The 20,937-nt window shown below is 37.7% G+C and overlaps 1 protein-coding gene across 8 annotated transcripts in view; it reads left to right on the plus strand.

Moving 5' to 3' along the window:
* Positions 1 to 20,937, plus strand: part of CNKSR2 (connector enhancer of kinase suppressor of Ras 2) — a 286,492-nt gene that overhangs the window by 231,243 nt on the left and 34,312 nt on the right. For all 8 annotated transcript variants that reach the window (XM_027963027.2, XM_027963028.2, XM_027963029.2 and 5 more), the window contains 2 exons: positions 2,931 to 3,031; positions 5,560 to 6,109. In XM_027963027.2, coding sequence (XP_027818828.1) covers positions 2,931 to 3,031; positions 5,560 to 6,109 — 651 coding nt within the window. The remainder of the gene's footprint in view (positions 1 to 2,930; positions 3,032 to 5,559; positions 6,110 to 20,937) is intronic.

Genomic DNA, 20,937 nt, shown 5'->3' on the forward strand with positions numbered 1-20,937 from the left:
TAATTACATAAAAATGAATAAAATTCATTGTGTTTCTTTGATAGTTCTAGATGAAAAAGCCAAATTTTTTTTAGATTATCCTTTGTATCAACATAAGAAGTGGAAATTTTCCTCTTCTATTGATGGCACTGTTTATTCATGATTAGTTAGTTGTTAAATTGAATATCACTGCAAGAGACATTAAAAAGTATCCATTCATTCCATGCTAAATAAGAGAGCTAAGAAAAATAAATTAATTTGCTCTTAGAATGAAAATCAGACTGGTTTCAGCCTCTGGGCAGCAGTGTGCTGGTAATTTTCCACACAAACCCAAAAAGGCCTGAATTTTCTGTAGGCTCTTCCCTGTCATTACTCTCTCAGAGACACATGGCTTAGTGTATGAAATGAAGTTGATTTACAAAGTGGTATTTCAACCTCTTCTTAGACAACCCACGAAAAATTTGGTTTGATGGTGTTTCTTTTTTAGTAAACCAAGAATTACATCAAATTTCGAACTAGAATTTTTCCTCATTTATCAAGGAAAGAGGGGTTAGGGCGGGGAGTAGAGAGAGAATCTCCTGAATCTGTCACTTGTAGTGTTAGTCATAGAGATCTTGAGAAAATAGTTATCTTCTCCTTCTCAATGTGCTGATTGGACCATTTCAGGTGCTAACTCCTTGAGACCCAAAGTCTCAGTGCAAAGGTGAAGGGAAAACTCAGCACAGGTGTCATAGTTTCTGGAAACAGTGGGAAGGGTAAGAGCAGAGTGATCTTGGCAGGCCTACTGCTGGGGAGAGGGAGGAGGAGTGCTTAGTACCTCTCCCTCTAGCAATAATTTCCCAGTAGAATTCAGGCTCTCACAAAACTACCCAACTGAGGCCCCAGAGCTCCAGAATTCACTTTTCATTGCTGGAACTTGCTACAAGAAAAAATTAATAGCTAAGAAGACGGGAACACCAGGCACTTATTTCCTGTGTGATCTGGGACAGACTGTCCTAGCGTGCTACCTGCAAATCCACCAGTATTAGGAATCCTAATATTTTTTAGTGCTTTCAAGGTGTAAGGCACTTAAATATGTGCTACCATAGTACCCCACTCATACAACTCTGAAAGGTGGTGTTTATTAGCCCCGTTTTACGGATAACAAAACAGACTCAGAGAGATTAAGTCACCATCACAAGAGCACAGAAATGGCATTTGGTACAGCCAAACATTAAAGCTGCATCTGCACGAGTATATAGTCCATGCTTTTCTGACTGGCGTTTACTGGGTACGTTTCTGGACAGCTACATCAATTCATATTTGGGAGGAGACTTAATATGCTTCCCATCACCAGTGTGACCCAATGTAAAAGCCAGATATCAAATTTAGGTTAACTATAGTGAAGTGAAGTCTCTCAGTCATGTCCAACTCTTTGTGACCCCATGGACTGTAGCCTATCAGGCTCCTCCGTCCATGGGATGTTCCAGGCAAGAGCGCTGGAGTGGATTGCCATTTCCTTCTCCAGGGGATCTTCCCAACCCAGGAATCAAACCCTGGTCTCCCGCATTGCAGGCAGACGCTTTACCATCTGAGCCACTGTTAACTATAGTCATTGTTTTTCTTTTACTCAAAGGGGATAATTAAAGCAGGAATAGGATTTTCAAAGACTTTCTCTCCATTGCTAAAGAATTTTGACCAAATTCTTTAGCAGGGAGGACAGGGTCTTGAAAAATCATGAATATATGTCACATTAAACTCTCTGTTTAATATGTCACATTAAACTGAGTCATACGAAAGAGTCCCAGTAATTTAACCCTTCAAGGTTTAGAACAAGGCAATTTCTTAGTTCAAACCCGTTTTACTACTTTCTCTTTGGTATATAATAAGTACTCAGTAAATGTTAATTGTACTTATTAATCAGCACCACAAGGAAAATGTATAAAAATATTACAATATGGGAATTCCTAGATGGAAAAAGGTACCTATAAAAATGTGTGCCATGATTTTTGGCCTACATCTAAGTATTAGTTAAGCCTTCTAGTGGTTCTTTTGTGGTGGAACTTTTCATAAGAATAAGGAACCTTTTGTTTGGCTACTTTTCTTTTATCATTTGAAATTCATATGGGTGATACTTCTAGATTTTTCCTTGTAAACACAAAAAATTAACCCAGCAGTTATAGGGTGGTTGAAATATTGGTAGAACAGATCTGATGATTGGCCTTTGTGCTGTATTTTACTCGACCAATGTACCTCAGTTTTTCCTCTTCCCTCTTGCCTGAGGTCTGCCAAGTCATTTTGTCTAGCGGCTTACATTTTCTACCCTTTTAAGTAATTCTAGAAGTTTGGAGCTTACAGCCCACATCAGCAGATTTGCCCTTTTGCGTTTGGCAAGAATCAAGGTTTGCCATGTGTTTCCAAGTAGAGGTGGGAGTATGGTGTTATAGAGACTCGTGTCAGCATGACTCTGGAAACAGCGATTGTTAGATAACCAGTGAACTGAAGCCAGAGAAGAGAATTGAGAACATTATTCTGGGAGCTGTTTATATCTGTAGAGATCTACAGCAGTGTATGCATTTCTTCTTTGAGTGTTCATCTTTAAGATAAAATGATACACCTTTAAAAAAATGTCATGTAACATCATTCATTCTTTGAAGTTTCAAGTAGTTTGGTCTGGAATTATACCCTAAACCTGATTTGACTTATGCATTATCTTTTTCGTAACTCCTCAACGTGCAGCTATGTGTTATTGCTTGCTTTAAAAGGAGGTAGGAATTGGGTGATTGTACTCTCTTTCTCCTCAAATCCCAACTGAAAATAAAAGTTGTTGGACCTGGAGTAGCCAGTGCTGGGGAGCAGTGTGTAGAAATGGAATTTAAACTTCCTTTTGTTAGCTGGTAGTGAGTGTTACTGAAAATATGGCTAGACACTTTTAATGAAATACTGATGTATCCATATGTGTGAACTTTCAGATTACTGGAGTGAGAGTGACAAGGAAGAAGCAGATACTCCGTCAACACCTAAACAGGACAGCCCTCCACCCCCCTACGATACATACCCACGGCCTCCCTCTGTAAGTTGCCAATAGTAATGTACTCAATATAGTATTGGATTATTGGATCTGAAACATCCTTTTTTTATGTTAAAAAACATTGTGTGGTGAATTACTTGTCAGACCTTGTGTTTTTCAGGGGGAAAGAAAACAGGGAGCCTAAAAGAAATAAGGGAGGAACTTTATACAAAGAATATTTAATCAGGAGAAGCAATCACCACAGCTTCCACACTTAGAAATATCTTACCAGTTTTATTCAGAAAACATACCATTTGTGTCAGAGTAGCCTTCATGAACTATCAACAAAAAAAAGTTTTGTGGAAAAAAGATATGTAAATTGACCTTATCTATTCTACACTAACAAAGTTCATTCCTATGTTCTTTAGAAACAATAGTAAAAATTGATATTATATCTGTATTGAACATGTTTTGGTAGGTAGCTTTTCAGATAGCTATGGGATCTGGTTTAATGTATATGTGTTTATGTGGTACCCTTCTTCTTAAGACTTCTTAAACTTGTGTAAATCATTCTGTGTATAGACTGTACCTTGATTTTTATAACTGTCCCTGTTTGTTTTATGCTCATCAGAATTATTGAAAGAGTCTCAATACTGTCCCATTTTAAAGACTGTTCATTGCATGGTCACCGTACGGAAGAGTCCATTCTGCCTATCTGGGGACTGAGTCTTCCACATAGGTAATGGAATTGGATTTAGGTGACAATAGCCGCCAACCTAATTCCACTTCTGTGTTACTCCAGGGGATTTTTAACAAGAAAGGTGCTATGCAAGATGTTGATATAATTCGAGGTCACTTCTCAACCTTGGCTATGCATAAGGATCTGCTCTGGAATGTTTTAGAAATGCAGATACTCAGGCCTAATCCAGAGATACTAAATTGGCATATTTGGGACTGCAAATAGCTCACTGGATTGGACTGTGAATTTTTTGAGAACAGGGACTCCATTCTCTTCATCTATTCATCCCCGTGGCCTAGTACAGCACTGGTACTTATTTATTCAGTGCTCAGTGAATATTTCTGAAATAAATAAATAGAATAAATGGATAAATATTTTAGCTAATGACTAAAAGGGAAGTCACATTTTTAATTGAAATGTTTGATGACAGTGTCTCTTACCTAAGGGAGAAAGAAGAAAAGCAGAAAAAAGGCAGAGTTGTATACACGTGTCTGTATACACATTTCCTTAATAAATGCTGCAGTGCAACAGAATGCCAGGATGAACTAAAAAAATGAAATAATGAAGTCAGTAACAAGATATAGTTTGTATCATATTTTCCTTCTTTCCCTAAAAAGTCAGGATCTGAATATTCTTTTAATATAAATATATTATTTATAGGGACTTCCCTGGGGGTCCAGTGGTTAAAACTCCACGCTTCCAAAGTAGGAGACATGGGTTCCATCCCTGCTCGGGGAACTAAGATCCTACATGCCGCCTGGCACAGCCAAAAGATAAAAATAAATAAACCTTTAAAAATAAAATATTTGTAAACATGAAAGAAAGGGAAACTGCTTGACCAAACTGCTCTTTAATGATAGCAACTTGTGAATTTCAAGAAGGAAACTACCCACATTGTTATTAACACGTGGGTGGATAAACTGCCCCCAGAAAATGCCACTGAACTCCTTTACCCAAAGGGGTAGATGTACTTTCACCTTAGTCAGGCTTTTCCTGGCCACAACTTCAGCCTCAGTGGTAATAACCACGTTGAACACACCTGGCTCCTCCTGCCAGGAAGGGCCGGGGCTGCTCTCTTAGCCCCGGAGGTAGAGTAAGGCCTCTCCCAGCAGGGGTGCCTGCAGGTCTTTTACAACATTCGCCTGATGCCAGTCCTTCTTGGTTGTGCTTTGTGCTGTAACATATGTTACGGAACTTTAAATTCCACTGATAAAAACATTCCATTTCTCTTTTGTGTTTATGTATTCTGAAGGCTGTGCTCAAGGCAAATGCTAATCCCCATCAGGGTGTAATCTTATCCTTCCTACATTTTAACTCTCTAGAGTGTGCCACAGAACTGACAAGACCATAAGAAAACTTTTCCTTGGCTCCATAGGAGCAGACAGTCACCTTTGAAGAAGAGGAAGGGTTGTGTCTCATTAGAGAGAAACACCTTGTTTTTTATCCAAAAGCCATTCTTGCTTTCATCCCCAGACTCTGTAAAATCTGGAAATATGAATTTGGCAACAATTCTTCAGGATTTTTAACACGTAGAGATTTTAAAACTTGGGGTTTGGTTTTTAGTTGCTAAATATTTCTTATATAGGCACTCACATTCCCTTATACTTTGAATGTGGTGAAACTTTGCACTAATATGTCACATTTTACATGAGAGCCCAGCATAGCTGTATTTCAATACATCCATGTCTCAGTCTCTGAAAATTTAAGCTGGGGCCTACCTTTGAGATACGTGAAAAGGTGAGTAGTCATTCACTCAAAGAGTAAATATTACCTGCTGGGAATCAAAGGTGTTCCTTGGTGATAGGAGTGGTCTGTTACTTCTGGGAGACTGATCAGAGTCTCCTTTCCACAGATGAGCTGTGCCAGTCCTTATGTGGAAGCAAAACACAGCCGGCTGTCCTCCACAGAGACCTCCCAGTCGCAATCCTCCCATGAGGAGTTTCGCCAGGAAGTGACTGGGAGCAGTGTGGTGTCCCCCATTCGCAAGACAGCCAGTCAGCGGCGCTCCTGGCAGGATTTAATCGAGACGCCCCTGACAAGCTCGGGATTACACTATCTTCAGACTCTGCCCCTGGAGGATTCTGTCTTCTCTGACTCGGCGGCCATCTCCCCCGAGCACAGGCGGCAGTCCACCCTGCCCACGCAGAAGTGCCACCTTCAGGATCACTATGGGCCGTACCCCTTAGCTGAGAGCGAGCGGATGCAAGTGTTAAATGGAAATGGGGGCAAGCCTCGAAGTTTCACTCTGCCACGAGATAGCGGGTTCAACCACTGCTGTCTGAATGCGCCGGTTAGTGCCTGTGACCCGCAGGATGACGTGCAGCCCACAGAGGTGGAGGAAGAGGAGGAGGAGGAGGAGGAGGAGGAAGGGGAGGCAGCAGGGGAAAACATAGGAGACAAAAGTAAGTATGTCGATGGAGATTCTTAGCCTGTACACACAGATTCCTAACCTTTTCAAACTTCTTATTTTAAGAAAATAGAATTTTGTTTCCCCTTTTTCTTAAAATAATGCTCTTGCTGCACAGGAAGTTAGGTATCCCTTGGTGTCCCACTTTCAGAACTTGAATAACTTGGGGGGAAAAAAGATGAGTAGTGAAGCCTATATCTCAGGATACTCACAGCTATAAGAAATCATTTTATTTTCTCCAGTTACTCATTTGCCTTTTCAGGTTGATGGCATTCGTTTTTCTTCCTCCTCTTATTTACTTACTTTCTTCTCACTCACACGCATCATCCCTTTGGTCCACAGTTGTTGCCCTCTGAGTTTGGGTTAAGAAGCTATAAATGCTTCAAGCAGGTGTTAGCAGGACCTTGGTTGAATAAGTAAGTAAATACACAAAAAATACACATACTCATACATATACATACATATGTAACTTCCCTTTTCACTATTAGAAGACTGAAAGGAAAAACCCAAAAGAATTGTTTGAAGCAGAAATTGTACATAGCATTTCTATCAACTCCAAATAGCAGAATCTGTTTCTAGAAACCAATTTGCCAAAAGCATCCATGTACTTGCCTGGTATGTATGTTGATTGCAAAGCTCAATTTATGTGAATCAACTCCTGAGAGAGAGAAGTCATTTAAGCAACCCTCTGTCTTATTGGCATTAAAAATTCCACAACCAGGTTCAGTTCCTGGTCTGGGAAATGAGATCCTACTAGCCGCTTTATGTGCCCCCCCCCCAAAAAAAAAGTAGGTAAAAAAATTAATATGTTTACTAGTTACCAAGACTTGAATGTAAAATACCAGAGAAATAATATAAAATCTCTTTATTCGAAATGAAATATTAAACAAATAAATAAATAAATGAAATATGGGCCAATTAGTACAGATGACCCAAGCCAGTGTTGATAAAACCACAGTTACTGGTTTGGTCCCATGAGGGCATTAGACTTCTCTTTTTAAAGGATACCAACGGACTTTGTCCTTCAGCCCATTTCAAGAAGTATATGAGGCTTCGATTAAAGAACATATTAGTGTAAAATCATCACAACTGGAAAAACAACTCAAAGCTCACAGGTTACCAACAGGTCAGGAACCTCATATCGATTTCAAGTTTGGCTTATTTAAAGTGAGGGTTACTTTAGAGATTATTGACAAGAAAATTTAGGGGACCTCTTCTACTATCAAAATATGAGTTGCTTACAATAAAATTAACATGTTGAAGCAGTTTCCATATAAAGTATGTTGTAGTCATAATCTCCATGAGGACCATTATAAAAGGTATACTGTTGGTTCAGGAAAGCTGATTACCTGCCAAGCTCTCATAACATTCACATCTATTAGAAATTATAGAAGAGTCTTGTGGAAGAAAGATCTAGGAACCGTGTTAGGCCTCTGTAGGAATTCTGGCAAGCACAGTCATACATTTTTAATGTTAGGATGATTAATGAGTTGTTTTCTAAAACTTAACTAAAGATAAGTTAGAAACCTCATTTTGACTGTTGTCCAGGTACTGCATAACTGCTGCAACTAAGTATGGGAGGTTTATGCAATATTTTACAAATGCATTAGGGAAAATACTTCATCTCTGCCATTTTCCAGTGAATTGTGTTGAAATTAGGCACAGCCCTCTGAAATAGAGAATCCTGTTCACAACACATTCCTTCATTGCCATACATAGAAGTTTTTGAAGCTGTCTTTTTCTGTTAAGCTAGATACTTAGCACTTCCTCCTGGTCATTGTGTAGAGAGGATTAGAATGGAGAATATGTGTCCTAGGACCTGAAAGGCAAAGCTAGGCCTTTGCTTGCCCTTCCTTCAGGCTCCACTAGGCTACAGAGCATCTCTAGTTAGACGGTGTTGGATTATTTTTTTTCTTCTATTGTCAGTTTTTTGCTGTTTTGTTGATCGAATGTATTTTTAGCCATACAGATGCACTCAAAGTGGATGGGTTTTTCCTTTAGGTTCCCAAGTGGGTCAAGTAGGCAGTTACTCAGTACTTTCCATCTTTTTCAGCAGGCTTTCTCTTTGTGGAATGCTTGCAATAAGGGAGAACAGCCCTAGGAAATGTGTAGGTAAACTTGGTATTGCGTATTTTGCCTTTACAGTTTGATATGGTGGGGCAGCTGGGGCTATTGCAGTCGAGTCTGTTTCACCAAAGGTGGCTGTGCACTGTCCTGCACAGCCCCATCTATTTCTGGGTATTTTTCTATTAATCTTGCCACTTGATGCCTCAGTGTCCTTTAAACCATTCTCATCAGGGCAGTACGTTTCATGCTTGCCTAGAAGATTAATGATGTTTTTTCTGCATTATTGTTTCTAATATTGAGAAGCATACAATTTGATGAACACTTCATTTGGGAAACATCAGCTATAAAAAAAATCAGTGTTTTCAAAAGAATCTTTAATGTCTAGTTAAGGCAAGTGTCTTATTCATGACTGCTCTGAGTTGGCCATTAGGTGTAAGTATTTTAGGCTGCTTATTCAAATCAGGCTGCTTGGTGTTATGTCAGCAGTCAAAATTACACACAGGAAAGAAGCTGTGGCCATCCCATCAGCCTCAGACTTACAGCCCTCCACACAGAGCACTCACTGTGCTGCCACTAGGGTCAGCAGGCTGCCATGCTTGTTAGAATCAAAGACTAGCAGCAGTGTATTACTAACTGTCCTGCTCAAGGCCAGCATGCGTTGTGACCTACTAAAGTGAATTTGCACTAATCAAGTACAAACCTGCAGAGGAAATAAGTTTCATGTCTCTAGCTCCAAACTTTTTTCTCAGTTTGCCAAGAAATTAAAAATAGGAAATATCAGGCAAGTGAACAGAAGGAGCCATGGCAGAAAATGTTAAAATACAGCCTATCTCCAGTTTTAAGGATTAAGAATTATGTCACCACAACCTAGATGGGTGGGATGAGGTGGGAAGTGTGAGGGAGGCGACATACATATACCTATAGCTGATTCACGTTGATGTATGGCAGAAACCAACACAACATTGTAAAGGAACTATCCTTCAATTAAAAGTAAATAAACTTTTACAAAAGAATTATGTCATCAACCAAACCCCTTTCATGATCTGTATCATGTAGTGCTTATGAGTTTACAGAGCAGTTTAAGAAGCAAGAAATACCTACGTCTGTTACCTGAATGGTTTTTTCATTTTCTTTGTACATGTAGAATTCAGCCCTGCTTGGGAGGTGTAAATTTAGCCTTCTTTGGAGCATACTTCTTAGAGCATACTTCGATCTATGTTCTCATGGTTGAACTACCTTTTGTCTTATTTTGAAATTCAGTTCTTTAACTGAGTCATACTGTGATTTTTCTCAGGCTGAACTCATTTTAGTCTAAATGGATGGTATTAAAAGTATACAGATGAGACCTGTCTTGTTTTCCTTTGACTGAAAAGTCAGCTTGCATATTAATTATCCTGACCTACTTCACTGGCATTTGGGAGAAGACAACTAATTTCCTATTATCCCAATTAGCACTTTGGAATCTTACTGAGGTGTAGGCCTTATAATACCTCAGTGAAATTAAATTATAAATTATGTCAGCCTATGCAGCTTTCAAGGAGTATTAATCATAAAATTGTGGGACAAAATATAAAGATATAATATTCTTTATTCAGAAATCATCTGCTGTAACACTAAAATACTGTTTTGGTTAATACAGCTTGAAGTCTGCTTCTAATAGCTGTCTTTCCCTTGCCATCCTATGTGGTTTAGGTGAGATTTTTGAAAGCTTTATCCCTTAATCCTGCTGATTTCCCTCTTGGCAGTTAAAAGAGCACTCTATCAGCCATACATTTTTGGTGCCTCTGGGTACTCAGTGAAGTTATAATGTGCTCTTTTTCATTGTCCTAGAGATAACCTATCAGCATTCAGTTTACACATTTATTAGTTTGGTCTTAGGAATCTAAAGCAAAACCTGGGGTTTTTTGCTTTTCTTAGCAGGGATGAGAGTTGTGATGGATAAAATGTTCCCTACTAGCTACAATACCTAGCAGGTTATCTGGTTAGGATATTTATTGATGCTTTCAAAATGAGATCTGCCAATAAGTGTGCTTTAAAGTTGTTGTTTTTTTTCCTAACAGCCATTGCACACCATTGGTAACCTAAGAGCTGTACAAAATGTGCAGCTCAGTGCCTTAATATCTTAAATAATCTAGGCAGAGAGGTTAGATAATGACTACTAATATCATGCAGAAGAAGATAGATTAATCCTCTTCAATCATTTTGAGAGTCCTGAAGTAATTTCCTGAAGAGTTTCTAAATGCTATGAATTTTATTTTGAAGAACATTCAGGTAAGAAGTATATGGGCAAGGGGAAGATATTCTCAGAATATGAAATTGTGTTAAAGAAAAAAAGGAGCAAGTTGAAAATAAAAATGTTGCAGTACTTTTTACTATTTTTTTATTGTCAAGATAAATTATGCTTAAGCACAAAGAGTTTGGAAGAGCATAATCATCAATAATATCTTAAATTACAGTTCAGGTCTAAAGGGAATAGATGGAAAAGATATACAAGCAATGTGAATAAAAAGACAGGTACCAAAAAGTCAGAGAAAGAATAGTAAAGAACCTTAAAAATGTCACTTTTGTGAAGTTCAAGGGCACCATTCTTGGCTGGTTATCTTAACACACAGATATTGAAAAAACAAAAACAGGACTTCCCTGGTGGTCCAGTGGTTAAGAATCTGCCTTCCAACACGGGATATGGGTTCGATCCCTGATCAGAGAACCAAGATCCCACGTGCTCCAACGAAGATCTGACACAGCCATAAATAAACAAATATTTTCTTAATACTGTACTATCTGATTTTGAAGAAAGACTGTTAGGGAGACATAAACACTAAAGACTGGATATAGAGTAGAATGTAGCTGTGATTCTGGTATTAGTTATAGGTTGGATTTTTAATCACACCTCCCTTTTTTTTTGTTTGAATAATGGGTAAAAGCTAATTATCTTAACTTACTGAAAGTTCAGAGATGGAGTTGTTCTGGAATAAATGTCATGGCTCTGTAATGTCAGGACTCAGCTAACTTTTCTGTAATGCCAACAGCTCTGAGCATCACTTTTCGTAACATAGGATCCTAAACCCAAAGACCAGACCCTATTCTTGGTATTTGTTGTAAAATCAAAACTTCCCAGATCCTTCCAGCAGACTTAGCCCTAGATTTCACTGGCCAAGGTTGCATCACATGCCCCTGCCTAAATATCAAGGGAAATGAAATGATTATGAGTTTAGACTAACCTTGATTTGTAAGATCATAAAGAAAAGGAGTGTACCAAACTGTCTATCATTACTATCTATTGATACATGAGCCTCTGTACTATTATGTGTATCATCAAATATATTTGTTCCAATAGTGTTTCACCCTTTCAGTGTATATATACAAATACACACCCCAAATCACATCACATCATTTGAAAGTCTTGACCTTATAAAATGTTAAATATCAGAAAAAAGATGTATATTACATAAACCTTGAAAATATAACAAGTTAGATGTGTAGTTGACCTTTGAAATAAATAAGCATGTTTTCCTATGAACACTGAGTGACCAAAGGCTAGAATACAGTCTCTGGAGACATTCCTCAGTTCACATCTTTGCCTTGTCACTTTGCCGCTTCCAGGTGGTATGACTGATCAAGTTATTTGACACCTCTAGACCTCAATTGTTAGATGATGTGGTAACAGTTCCTACCTTTTGAGGTTATATGAGGATCGAATGAGGTAATGCCAGAAAGCACTTAGTTTCCATTTTTGACACACTGTAAGTCTATCCAATAAATGTTTTATAATTATGTAATTTATGTAGATTTCATGCAGATTTGGATTTAAGCAAAGAGGGCAATTACAATACTTAAATAGTGAATTAGTCCTGGCAAACCTCACTAAATAACATTTACCTGACTACTGACCTAACTTTGTTCAGTTCCAGCTATTGAGTTGAATCATATGAATTGCTGTTTTTGTAGGTCAAAATGATGGAGTATCAGCAATTTTGTATATTTCAATACAATATGTTAGCTGTGCTCTAGGAGCTAAAATAGAAATGTCCCCCCCCAAAAAAAAAAAGAAATGTCCCTCATTTCACATTCTTATCAGTCACTCTTCCTTTCCTTTTTGACTTTGGACATTTGGGAACTCAAAAGAAACTTTGTATTCCAAGTAGAAGTTACTTCATATATATTTGGGCTTTCCTGGTGACTCAGACGGAAAAGAATCAGACAGAAAAGAATCTGCCTGCAGTACGGGAAGACCTGGGTTCAATCCCTGGATCAGGAAGACCCCCCTGGAGAAGGGAATGGCTACCCACTCTAGTAGGATATATTCCACGAGGTCACAAAGGGTTGGACACAACTGAGCACTACTTTCACACTTTCACTTTTTTTGGTCATATATATTTACAGAAATATTTGTTTATAGATCTTGCCATTCAGGTTCAGATATTTTCCCCTAAGAGAGATCTACCCTAACAACCTAGTCTGACCCAGATGTCCCTTCCCTGCCCCCCGCCACCACCATTCATCCTTGGTTGTGCTACCCTGTTTTATATTCTTCACAGTTTTATCACTTTGAGTATAATATCAAATACTGTTAGCTGATTTATTTTCCATTTCTACCCACCAGTGTATAAATTTCTAAAGAGCAGGGATTTTACTCTTGTCTTATATACCCAGTGCCCAAAACAGTATATGGCCCATAGTAGGCCAGGCACTATTGGATAAATGAGTAAGTGAAGGAATGAATAATTGTAACCCTTTTATCACTAATTCTTTCCCATTTTATTATATAGTAGTTAAAGCTAAAGTTATTTTTTATTCATTGTGTGACATAAAGTCAAAACATTACAAAATTCTTTATTTTGGGTATCTTGTAAAGGGAAGGGAAGGACTGCATGTGTTCAGCAAAATTTCTTCATGCTGGGCACCACAAAGCTAGGATACTAATAACTAGAATTACTGCTCTTTGTATTGATATTATAGTTCATTTATAGTCACTTTCTCTATGTTGAAACCATTTTCCTCCTGTTTTACTCCCATTTCAAAGATGAAGGCTGCAAGAAGATGACATATTAGATAAGCAATTTATTGTTAGAAACCAGATCTTTCAGCACCCATTGGTAGTTGATTTTCCTACCAAAATCTGCTGCCTCCCTCAGAAGTCACCCAACACCTAACTTCGTCCTGATTCATTTGTAAAATGTGTTGCAATTGCATCTTGTACTTTGGCAAATAGCCAGTAGCCTGCATCAGCCAGGAAAATATTCTCAGAAGTTTCATAATAAGTAATGAAGCCAGATTCACTTGGCTGAAGAATGAATTCTAGATGCTGCAGAGTCATGCCAGCAGATGTGGACAGAGAAGAGTTAAAGCTCACATACAAGAATGACAACCTGTCACCTGTACAGCTAAGACTAGTTATGATTTACAGTTTGTTTTCCCAAGAAAGATGATGCAGTTCAGCCACACTGCTAGTTGTTACTATTTTCACACACCAAAAGGCAATTCCCTTTCTTCAGATCAGTGATAGCATACAGCCAGTTTCTCAGTAGAATTTGTTCTAGCTTATTTTATGAGAAGCTGTTCTAAGTTTAAACTCCTTTTATCTGGGTCGCCCTTACCAAAGCTGAACGTCACAAATGCTCCTTTTTTCCCCTCTGTATGTGAAGTCTGCCTCCTATGGTTACCAACTACTGGAAGATAGTAGATTAAGACATTATAGGGATATACTATAAAACATGCATTAGAAGTTTTTAAACTTTCCTACATGTTTTTCTTTTATTGTTTTATTGAAAGGTAGTAACTTACTTGTTGCTAGATAAACAAATTAATTAAAATACAATGATAAATGTATCATTATGATACATTTGTGTATATATAAAGTATATATTATGATACAAATGTATCAAATGATAAATAATAAAGTTAAAAAGCAACCCTCTCTCCTTCTTACTCTCCAGAGGTAACTTCTTTTAAAAGTTAAAGCTTTAAGAATTCTTGTATGAATTTGTTTTTCTCATGTATCTTTTTCCTGTAACTCAGTGTGAGTAGGGAGGGATGATATGGTTTAGTTGGTTTCAAGTTAGTGTATTTACTCAGAATTTTTTTGATGTGATTTATAATATAATATAATTGTTTATAATATAAGCAGTAATCTTGTGTAATTACTTGCATACTACCTCAGAACCCAGCCCCAATCCCAGCATATATCACCCTAGAAGATGCAGCAGTTACCTGTTGACTATTTCAAAAATGAGGGAAGGAGCTGGAAGAAATGACAATGGCTGTACATTCATGCCTACACCTCACACACACACTCAGAGTGGTGTGTCACTCCTTGCCTACCTGCCCAATGCCTTAATGCTGTATGACTTTTTCCTACCCTTCTTTACGGGGGTCTTCCCATAATGTCAGCTTATCCCAAATATCTGTGATGAAAACAGCTAAGCCAGAGCCAAGTACCTAAAAAACATAGCAAGTCTAACCTTCAAAGCTAGAATGTAGAACTCAGAGATGGACTTCAGAACTACTGTGTCTGGTAGTCAGTTTTTTTCACCTGCGACTTTGGCTTTAACCTTTTTACTAAACCATCTCCCTTACTTCTTTTTCCCAGTGTTCTCACAAATTCCTTCCTCTGGCCTCTCAAACTTTCTTATGTTTGAGAGGCGACAGTTCAACACCACAATTCAAAAGCATCAATTCTTCAGCGCTCAGCTTTCTTCACAGTCCAACTCTCACATCCATACATGACCACTGGAAAAACCATAGCCTTGACTAGACAGACCTTTGTTGGCAAAGTAGTGTCTCTGCTTTTGAATATGCTATCTAGGTTGGTCATAACTTTCCTTCCAAGAAGTAAGTGTCTTTTAATTTCATGGCTGCAATCACCATCTGCAGTGACTTTGGAGCCCAAGAACATAAAGTCTGACACTGTTTCCATTGTTTCCCCATCTATTTCCCATGAAGTGATGGGACCAGATGCCATGATCTTCATTTTCTGAATGTTGAGCTTTAAGCCAACTTTTTCACTCTCCTCTTTCACTTTCATCAAGAGGCTGTTTAGTTCCTCTTCACTTTCTGCCATAAGGGTGGTATCATCTGCATATCTGAGGTTATTGATATTTCTCCCAGCAATCTTGATTCCAGCTTGTGCTTCTTCCAGCCCAGCATTTCTCATGATGTACTCTGCATATGAGTTAAATAAGCAGGGTGACAGTATATAGCCTTGATGTACTACTTTTCCTATTTGGAACCAGTCTGTTATTCCATGTCCAGTTCTAACTGTTGCTTCCTGACCTGCATATAGGTTTCTCAGGAGGCAGGTCAGGTGGTCTGGTATTCCCATCTCTTTCAGAATTTTCCACAGTTTATTGTGGTTCACACAGTCAAAGGCTTTGGCATAGTCAATAAAGCAGAAATAGATGTTTTTCTGGAACTCTCTTGCTTTTTCAATGATCCAGCGGATGTTGGCAGTTTGGTCTCTGGTTCCTCTGCCTTTTCTAAAACCAGCTTGAACATCAGGAAGTTCACGGTTCACATATTGCTGAAGTCTGGCTTGGAGAATTTTGAGCATTACTTTACTAGTGTGTGAGATGAGTGCAATTGTGCGGTAGTTTGCGCATTCTTTGGGATTGCCTTTCTTTGGGATGGGAATGAAAACTGACCTTTTCCAGTCCTGTGGCCACAGCTGAGTTTTCCAAATTTGCTGGCATATTGAGTGTAGCCCTTTCACAGCATCATCTTTCAGGATTTGAAATAGCTCAGCTGGAATTCCATCACCTCCACTAGCTTTGTTCATAGTGATGCTTTCTAAGGCCCACTTGACTTCCCATTCCAGGATGTCTGGCTCTAGGTGAGTGATAATCACCATCGTGATTATCTTGGTCATGAAGATTTTTTTGTACAGTTCTTCCATGTATTCTTGGCACCTCTTCTTAATATCTTCTGCTTCTGTTAGGTCCCTACCATTTCTGTCCTTTATTGAGCCCATCTTTGGATGAAATGTTCCCTTGGTATCTCTAATTTTCTTGAAGAGATCTCTAGTCTTTCCCATTCTGTTGTTTTCTCTATTTCTTTGCATTAATTACTGAGGAAGGCTTTCTTATCTCTCCTTTCTATTGTTTGGAACTCTGCATTCAGAACTCTGCATTCTTTCCTTTTCTCCTTTGCTTTTTGCTTCTCTTCACAGCTATTTGTAAGGCCTCCCCAGACAGCCATTTTGCTTTTTTGCATTTCTTTTCCATGGGGATGGTCTTGATCCCTGTCTCCTGTACAATGTCACGAACCTCCATCCATAGTTCATCAGGCACTTTATCAGATCTAGTCCCTTAAATCTATTTCTCACTTCCACTGTATAATCATAAGGGATTTGATTTAGGTCGTACCTGAATGGTCTAGTGGTTTTCCCTACTTTCTTCGATTTAAGTCTGAATTTGGCAATAAGGATTTCATGATCAGAGCCACAGTCAGCTCCTGGTCTTGTTTTTGCTGACTGTATAGAGCTTCTCCATCTTTGGCTGCAAAGAATATAATCAGTCTGATTTTGGTATTGACCATCTGGTGATGTCCATGTGTAGAGTCTTCTCTTGTGTTGTTGGAAGAGGGTGTTTTCTATGACCAGTGCATATTCTTGGCAAAACTCTATTAGTCTTTGCCCTGCTTCATTCCGTATTCCAAGGCCAAATTTGCCTGTTACTCCAGGTGTTTCTTGACTTCCTACTTTTGCATTCCAGTCCCTGTAATGAAAAGGACATCTTTTTGGGTGTTAGTTCTAAAAGGTCTTGGAGGTCTTCATAGAACCATTCAACTTCAGCTTCTTCAGTGTTACTGGTTGGGGCATAGACTTGGATTACCGTGATATTGAATGGTTTGCCTTGGAAACGAACAGAGATCATTCTGCCATTTTTGAGACTGGATCCAAGTACTGCATTTCAGACTCTTTTTTTGACCATGTTGGCTACTTCATTTATTCTGAGGGATTCCTGCCCGCAGTAGTAGATATAATGGTCATCTGAGTTAAATTCCCCCATTCCAGTCCATTTTAGTTCGCTGATTCCTAGAATGCCGACATTCACTCTTGCCATCTCCTGTTTGACCCTTCCAATTTGCCTTGATTCATGGACCTGACATTCCAGGTTCCTATGCAGTATTGCTCTTTACACCATCGGACCTTGCTTCTTTCACCAGTCACATCCACAACTGGGTATTGTTTTTGCTTTGGCTCCATCCCTTCATTCTTTCTGGAGTTATTTTTCCACTGATCTCCAGTAGCATATTGGGCACCTACTGACCTGGGGAGTACCTCTTTCAGTATCCTATCATTTTGCGTTTTCCTACTGTTCATGGGGTTCTCAAGGCAAGAATACTGAAATGGTTTGCCATTCCCTTCTCCAGTGGACGACATTCTGTTGGTCCTAATAGCTCGATTTTTTACACTCTGAAATTTTGCCTTTAATATGAAAATACTCACTAATATGACATCCAATAAGGAAAAAGTACCTATCATTATATATTTTAAATGCAAAAGTGGCAATTAATCATTAAAATATTTTAATATTTAAACCTCATCCTTGAGAATTCTAGGTTATTGTCTCTGGTATGTAATTTGACAATTTCATGTATATTTGTTTCTATTACGAACACAAAATTTTCCAATAAGATCAATTTTCTAGGTTATCTCACAGAAATTATAGAATGTTTGAAAATAAAAGTGATAGTTTTTAAGATTCATTTCACAGATATAAATTCTTTAACATTCTTAATCCTGGATTTCCTAATATTTCAATATCTAAATTCAGCCTACTAAAATGTAAAATAAACCTCTGTATTGTATTTTTGCTTTGCTGTATCAATATATAGTCTATTTAGTTCTAAATGTGTATTTATTCATTCATTCAACAAACATTTACTGTTTGTTTATTACAGCCAGGCACTATGTTAAGAATATATCTAACTCTTTCATAAGTCTACCAACAACAAAAGTTTGTAAATAGAATCTTTCTGATAGCATGAAACAGAGCAAATAATTCAAAGTATTCAGCCTCCTTTTTCACTATGCCAATAATTCCCCTAATAACCAACTGATAATATAAATGATCCTTTGAGAGGTACTGCAAGATATTCTTTGTTCATTTTAAGGTACTTATCACTTATGCAAAATTTATATAGCTAGTTAGGATCAAATAATATCCTCTTGAGCTATTTCTGATTTGGCTCATTCCTTAAACATTATGGTTGGGGAAAATACTTTTTGGTTAATCTCATATGCTGATTAACTGAAACCAGATGTCTAAAACTTCTCATTGATTTCTATAAAATAATGAATTTTTTCTCAATCGAAGAAATATTAATCTATGGTCAGTATGATATATAGGCCATGACACTACATCGACATAATACTGTACTGACCACAAGGTAAATATTTCTTTGATGATTGAGAAGATGCTTCCCAGTTTTATAGTACAACTAATATGGAATTTGATCATCAGAAAAGCCTACTATTGACAAAGTACCAAATACAAAAAATTATACTGTATTTTGAATGTCCATTTTAGGGAAATTTTAACCTTTTTAAACAGAATTTTTCTCTTTCTTCTACCTTTAAAACCCTATATCTTCCATGATTTTGAATCTGGTATATTTATTGTGCTTATTCTCTTCTGATAAATGATCTGTAGGCTTTATTGACTTAATACCTAAGATCTATTCATTTAAGACCTGAATTTTCTCATCCATGACTTTATTGCTTCCTTTCTTTTAATATTTTCCTTAAATTGTTGTTGTTGTTGCCCTAATTTTGAGTCTATTCTATAACCTTATGAAATGGGTATTTTAAAGCACTCACTTTAGGATTCTCGGTAAGAGAAAATAGCCCATAACTTCAGCACCACTAAACTTAAACTTTACCTTTTTTCCTCTAGCATCTCTGCTGTTTTCTCCTTGTTCTTTAACAATGTCAACAGGCAGGGGTTTTCATGCCTTTTCTATAAAGAACAGGGAGCAGGGCCAGCTTGGAATCTGTGTGGCTTCAACACAACCCACTGCCAACTCTGACAGTAAGCCCCACCCCTCACTTTGTATTCTATTCTCTGATACCCTATGAGTTTGCTGGGCAGCCATCTCTTGATTTAGCATCCTGGGTTCTAAGACTCATGATCATTTTTTATTAACCTAATTAGAAGGATTGTGCCTCAGCACTGGAGGTCAAAAAATGTTTACAATTCCAAAAATAATTCTGTACAAATGTTGAATATCTTTGCTGAATAATTAAGTGAAAACTTTGAAACCTTTGAAATCTTCTTTAGATATGTAACATTTTGTGTGTGTGTTGCTGTGAATAGTGTCTCTCTGGTAAATGCTATAGAACCCATTTTAAATGTTTTATATTAAGGTAAAGAATTCATTTAATAATAGATAAATTGTTTTTTATTGGAGGAGGCATATAACAAGTGCCATGCTATATGTAAATATGCATAATAATTAGCTATCTCACCATAGAATTCAGAGTTTTAAATATCCATCCTCACACCCAATATGGAAATATCTTTATACACTTGATGAATTTTATTGAGTCTCTGCTTAAATATTTTAGGGACTTAGAGCTTACTGGCCCCAAAGACAGGGCATTTCATGTTGGACAGCTCTAGTTTAAAAGGTCTTCCTGGTAGTGATATAAAAGTTGACTTCTTATAAATTTTCTACTCATTGTGGGTCTTGACATTGAAAATCAGAAAAGTACTGAAAGGCTGACGTGCAGAAGATGGATGAATGATCTTTAAGATTCCAGAGGACATAATAGATGCATGAAGGGTGATTTTAGATTGATATGAGGGAAAACATTCCAATGATTGCGTTTGCCCAAGAGTGGAATAACTGGTCTTTGTCAGTTTAGAGGATTCCTCCTTACCCTGTGTTTAAGAAGGGACCAAAAACCAGCTACCAATCAGGGCTTCCAGAGTCAGTGGGACAACTGAATGTGAGGGCTTCTTCTAACTCTATGATTTAATGGTTCTCTTCAGCATAATGGCCTCACCTTTGCTCTTTTGTGTGTCTACACATTGTACATGTCCAAAACTGTACAGTGGAATTGTGTTAAGAGACATTATTTGTGTTGCCTCATCTCTGAGCTGAATGCATATAATCACCTTAACTTTATAACCTGTGACATAAGTTCTACACTATCCTGGTTAACCCGCATCTGTCTGCCTTGTTTCTTTTTAGTGTCTCCATACCATGTGTACCGGAACTGTTACAGCAATCTAGACATATTTTTGTGGACATGACTGTATTAGTTTAACCTACTCGCTGTTGATTCATATGATGCCTTTATGTCAAGTAGCATCCCCACACTTATTTACTTTATTTTTAACCTAAATGCAACTATTTATTTTTCTTGCTGTTAAAGTTTTCAGCTTTTCACCTAGCAGTATTCAATCCTGTTAAGAAGGTTTGAACTCTCAGTTGTATAATCTATGGTACTAATCATTCTTCCTGTTGTTGAATAATCCTCCAAGGTTCCAAGTATCCTTTCTATGTTTTTAACTGCTTCACTGAATAAGGAAACACACAAAATATTTTAAACAAGAAAGGAGCAAGGACATAGCTGTGAGGCATTCAAACTGAAATTTTATATATGCTAATTTCATTCAGTCATTCAATATCCTTATCTGGCTCCAACTAATTAATAGTAATATCACTCAGTCCATATTACAGCAATTTATTCATAAGGATATCATGCAAAATTTTATCAAATGCAAGGCTCACTGCCCTTAGCTTTCCACT

Source organism: Ovis aries, chromosome X, assembly GCF_016772045.2.
Source record: "Ovis aries strain OAR_USU_Benz2616 breed Rambouillet chromosome X, ARS-UI_Ramb_v3.0, whole genome shotgun sequence".
Lineage (NCBI taxonomy): Eukaryota > Metazoa > Chordata > Mammalia > Artiodactyla > Bovidae > Ovis > Ovis aries.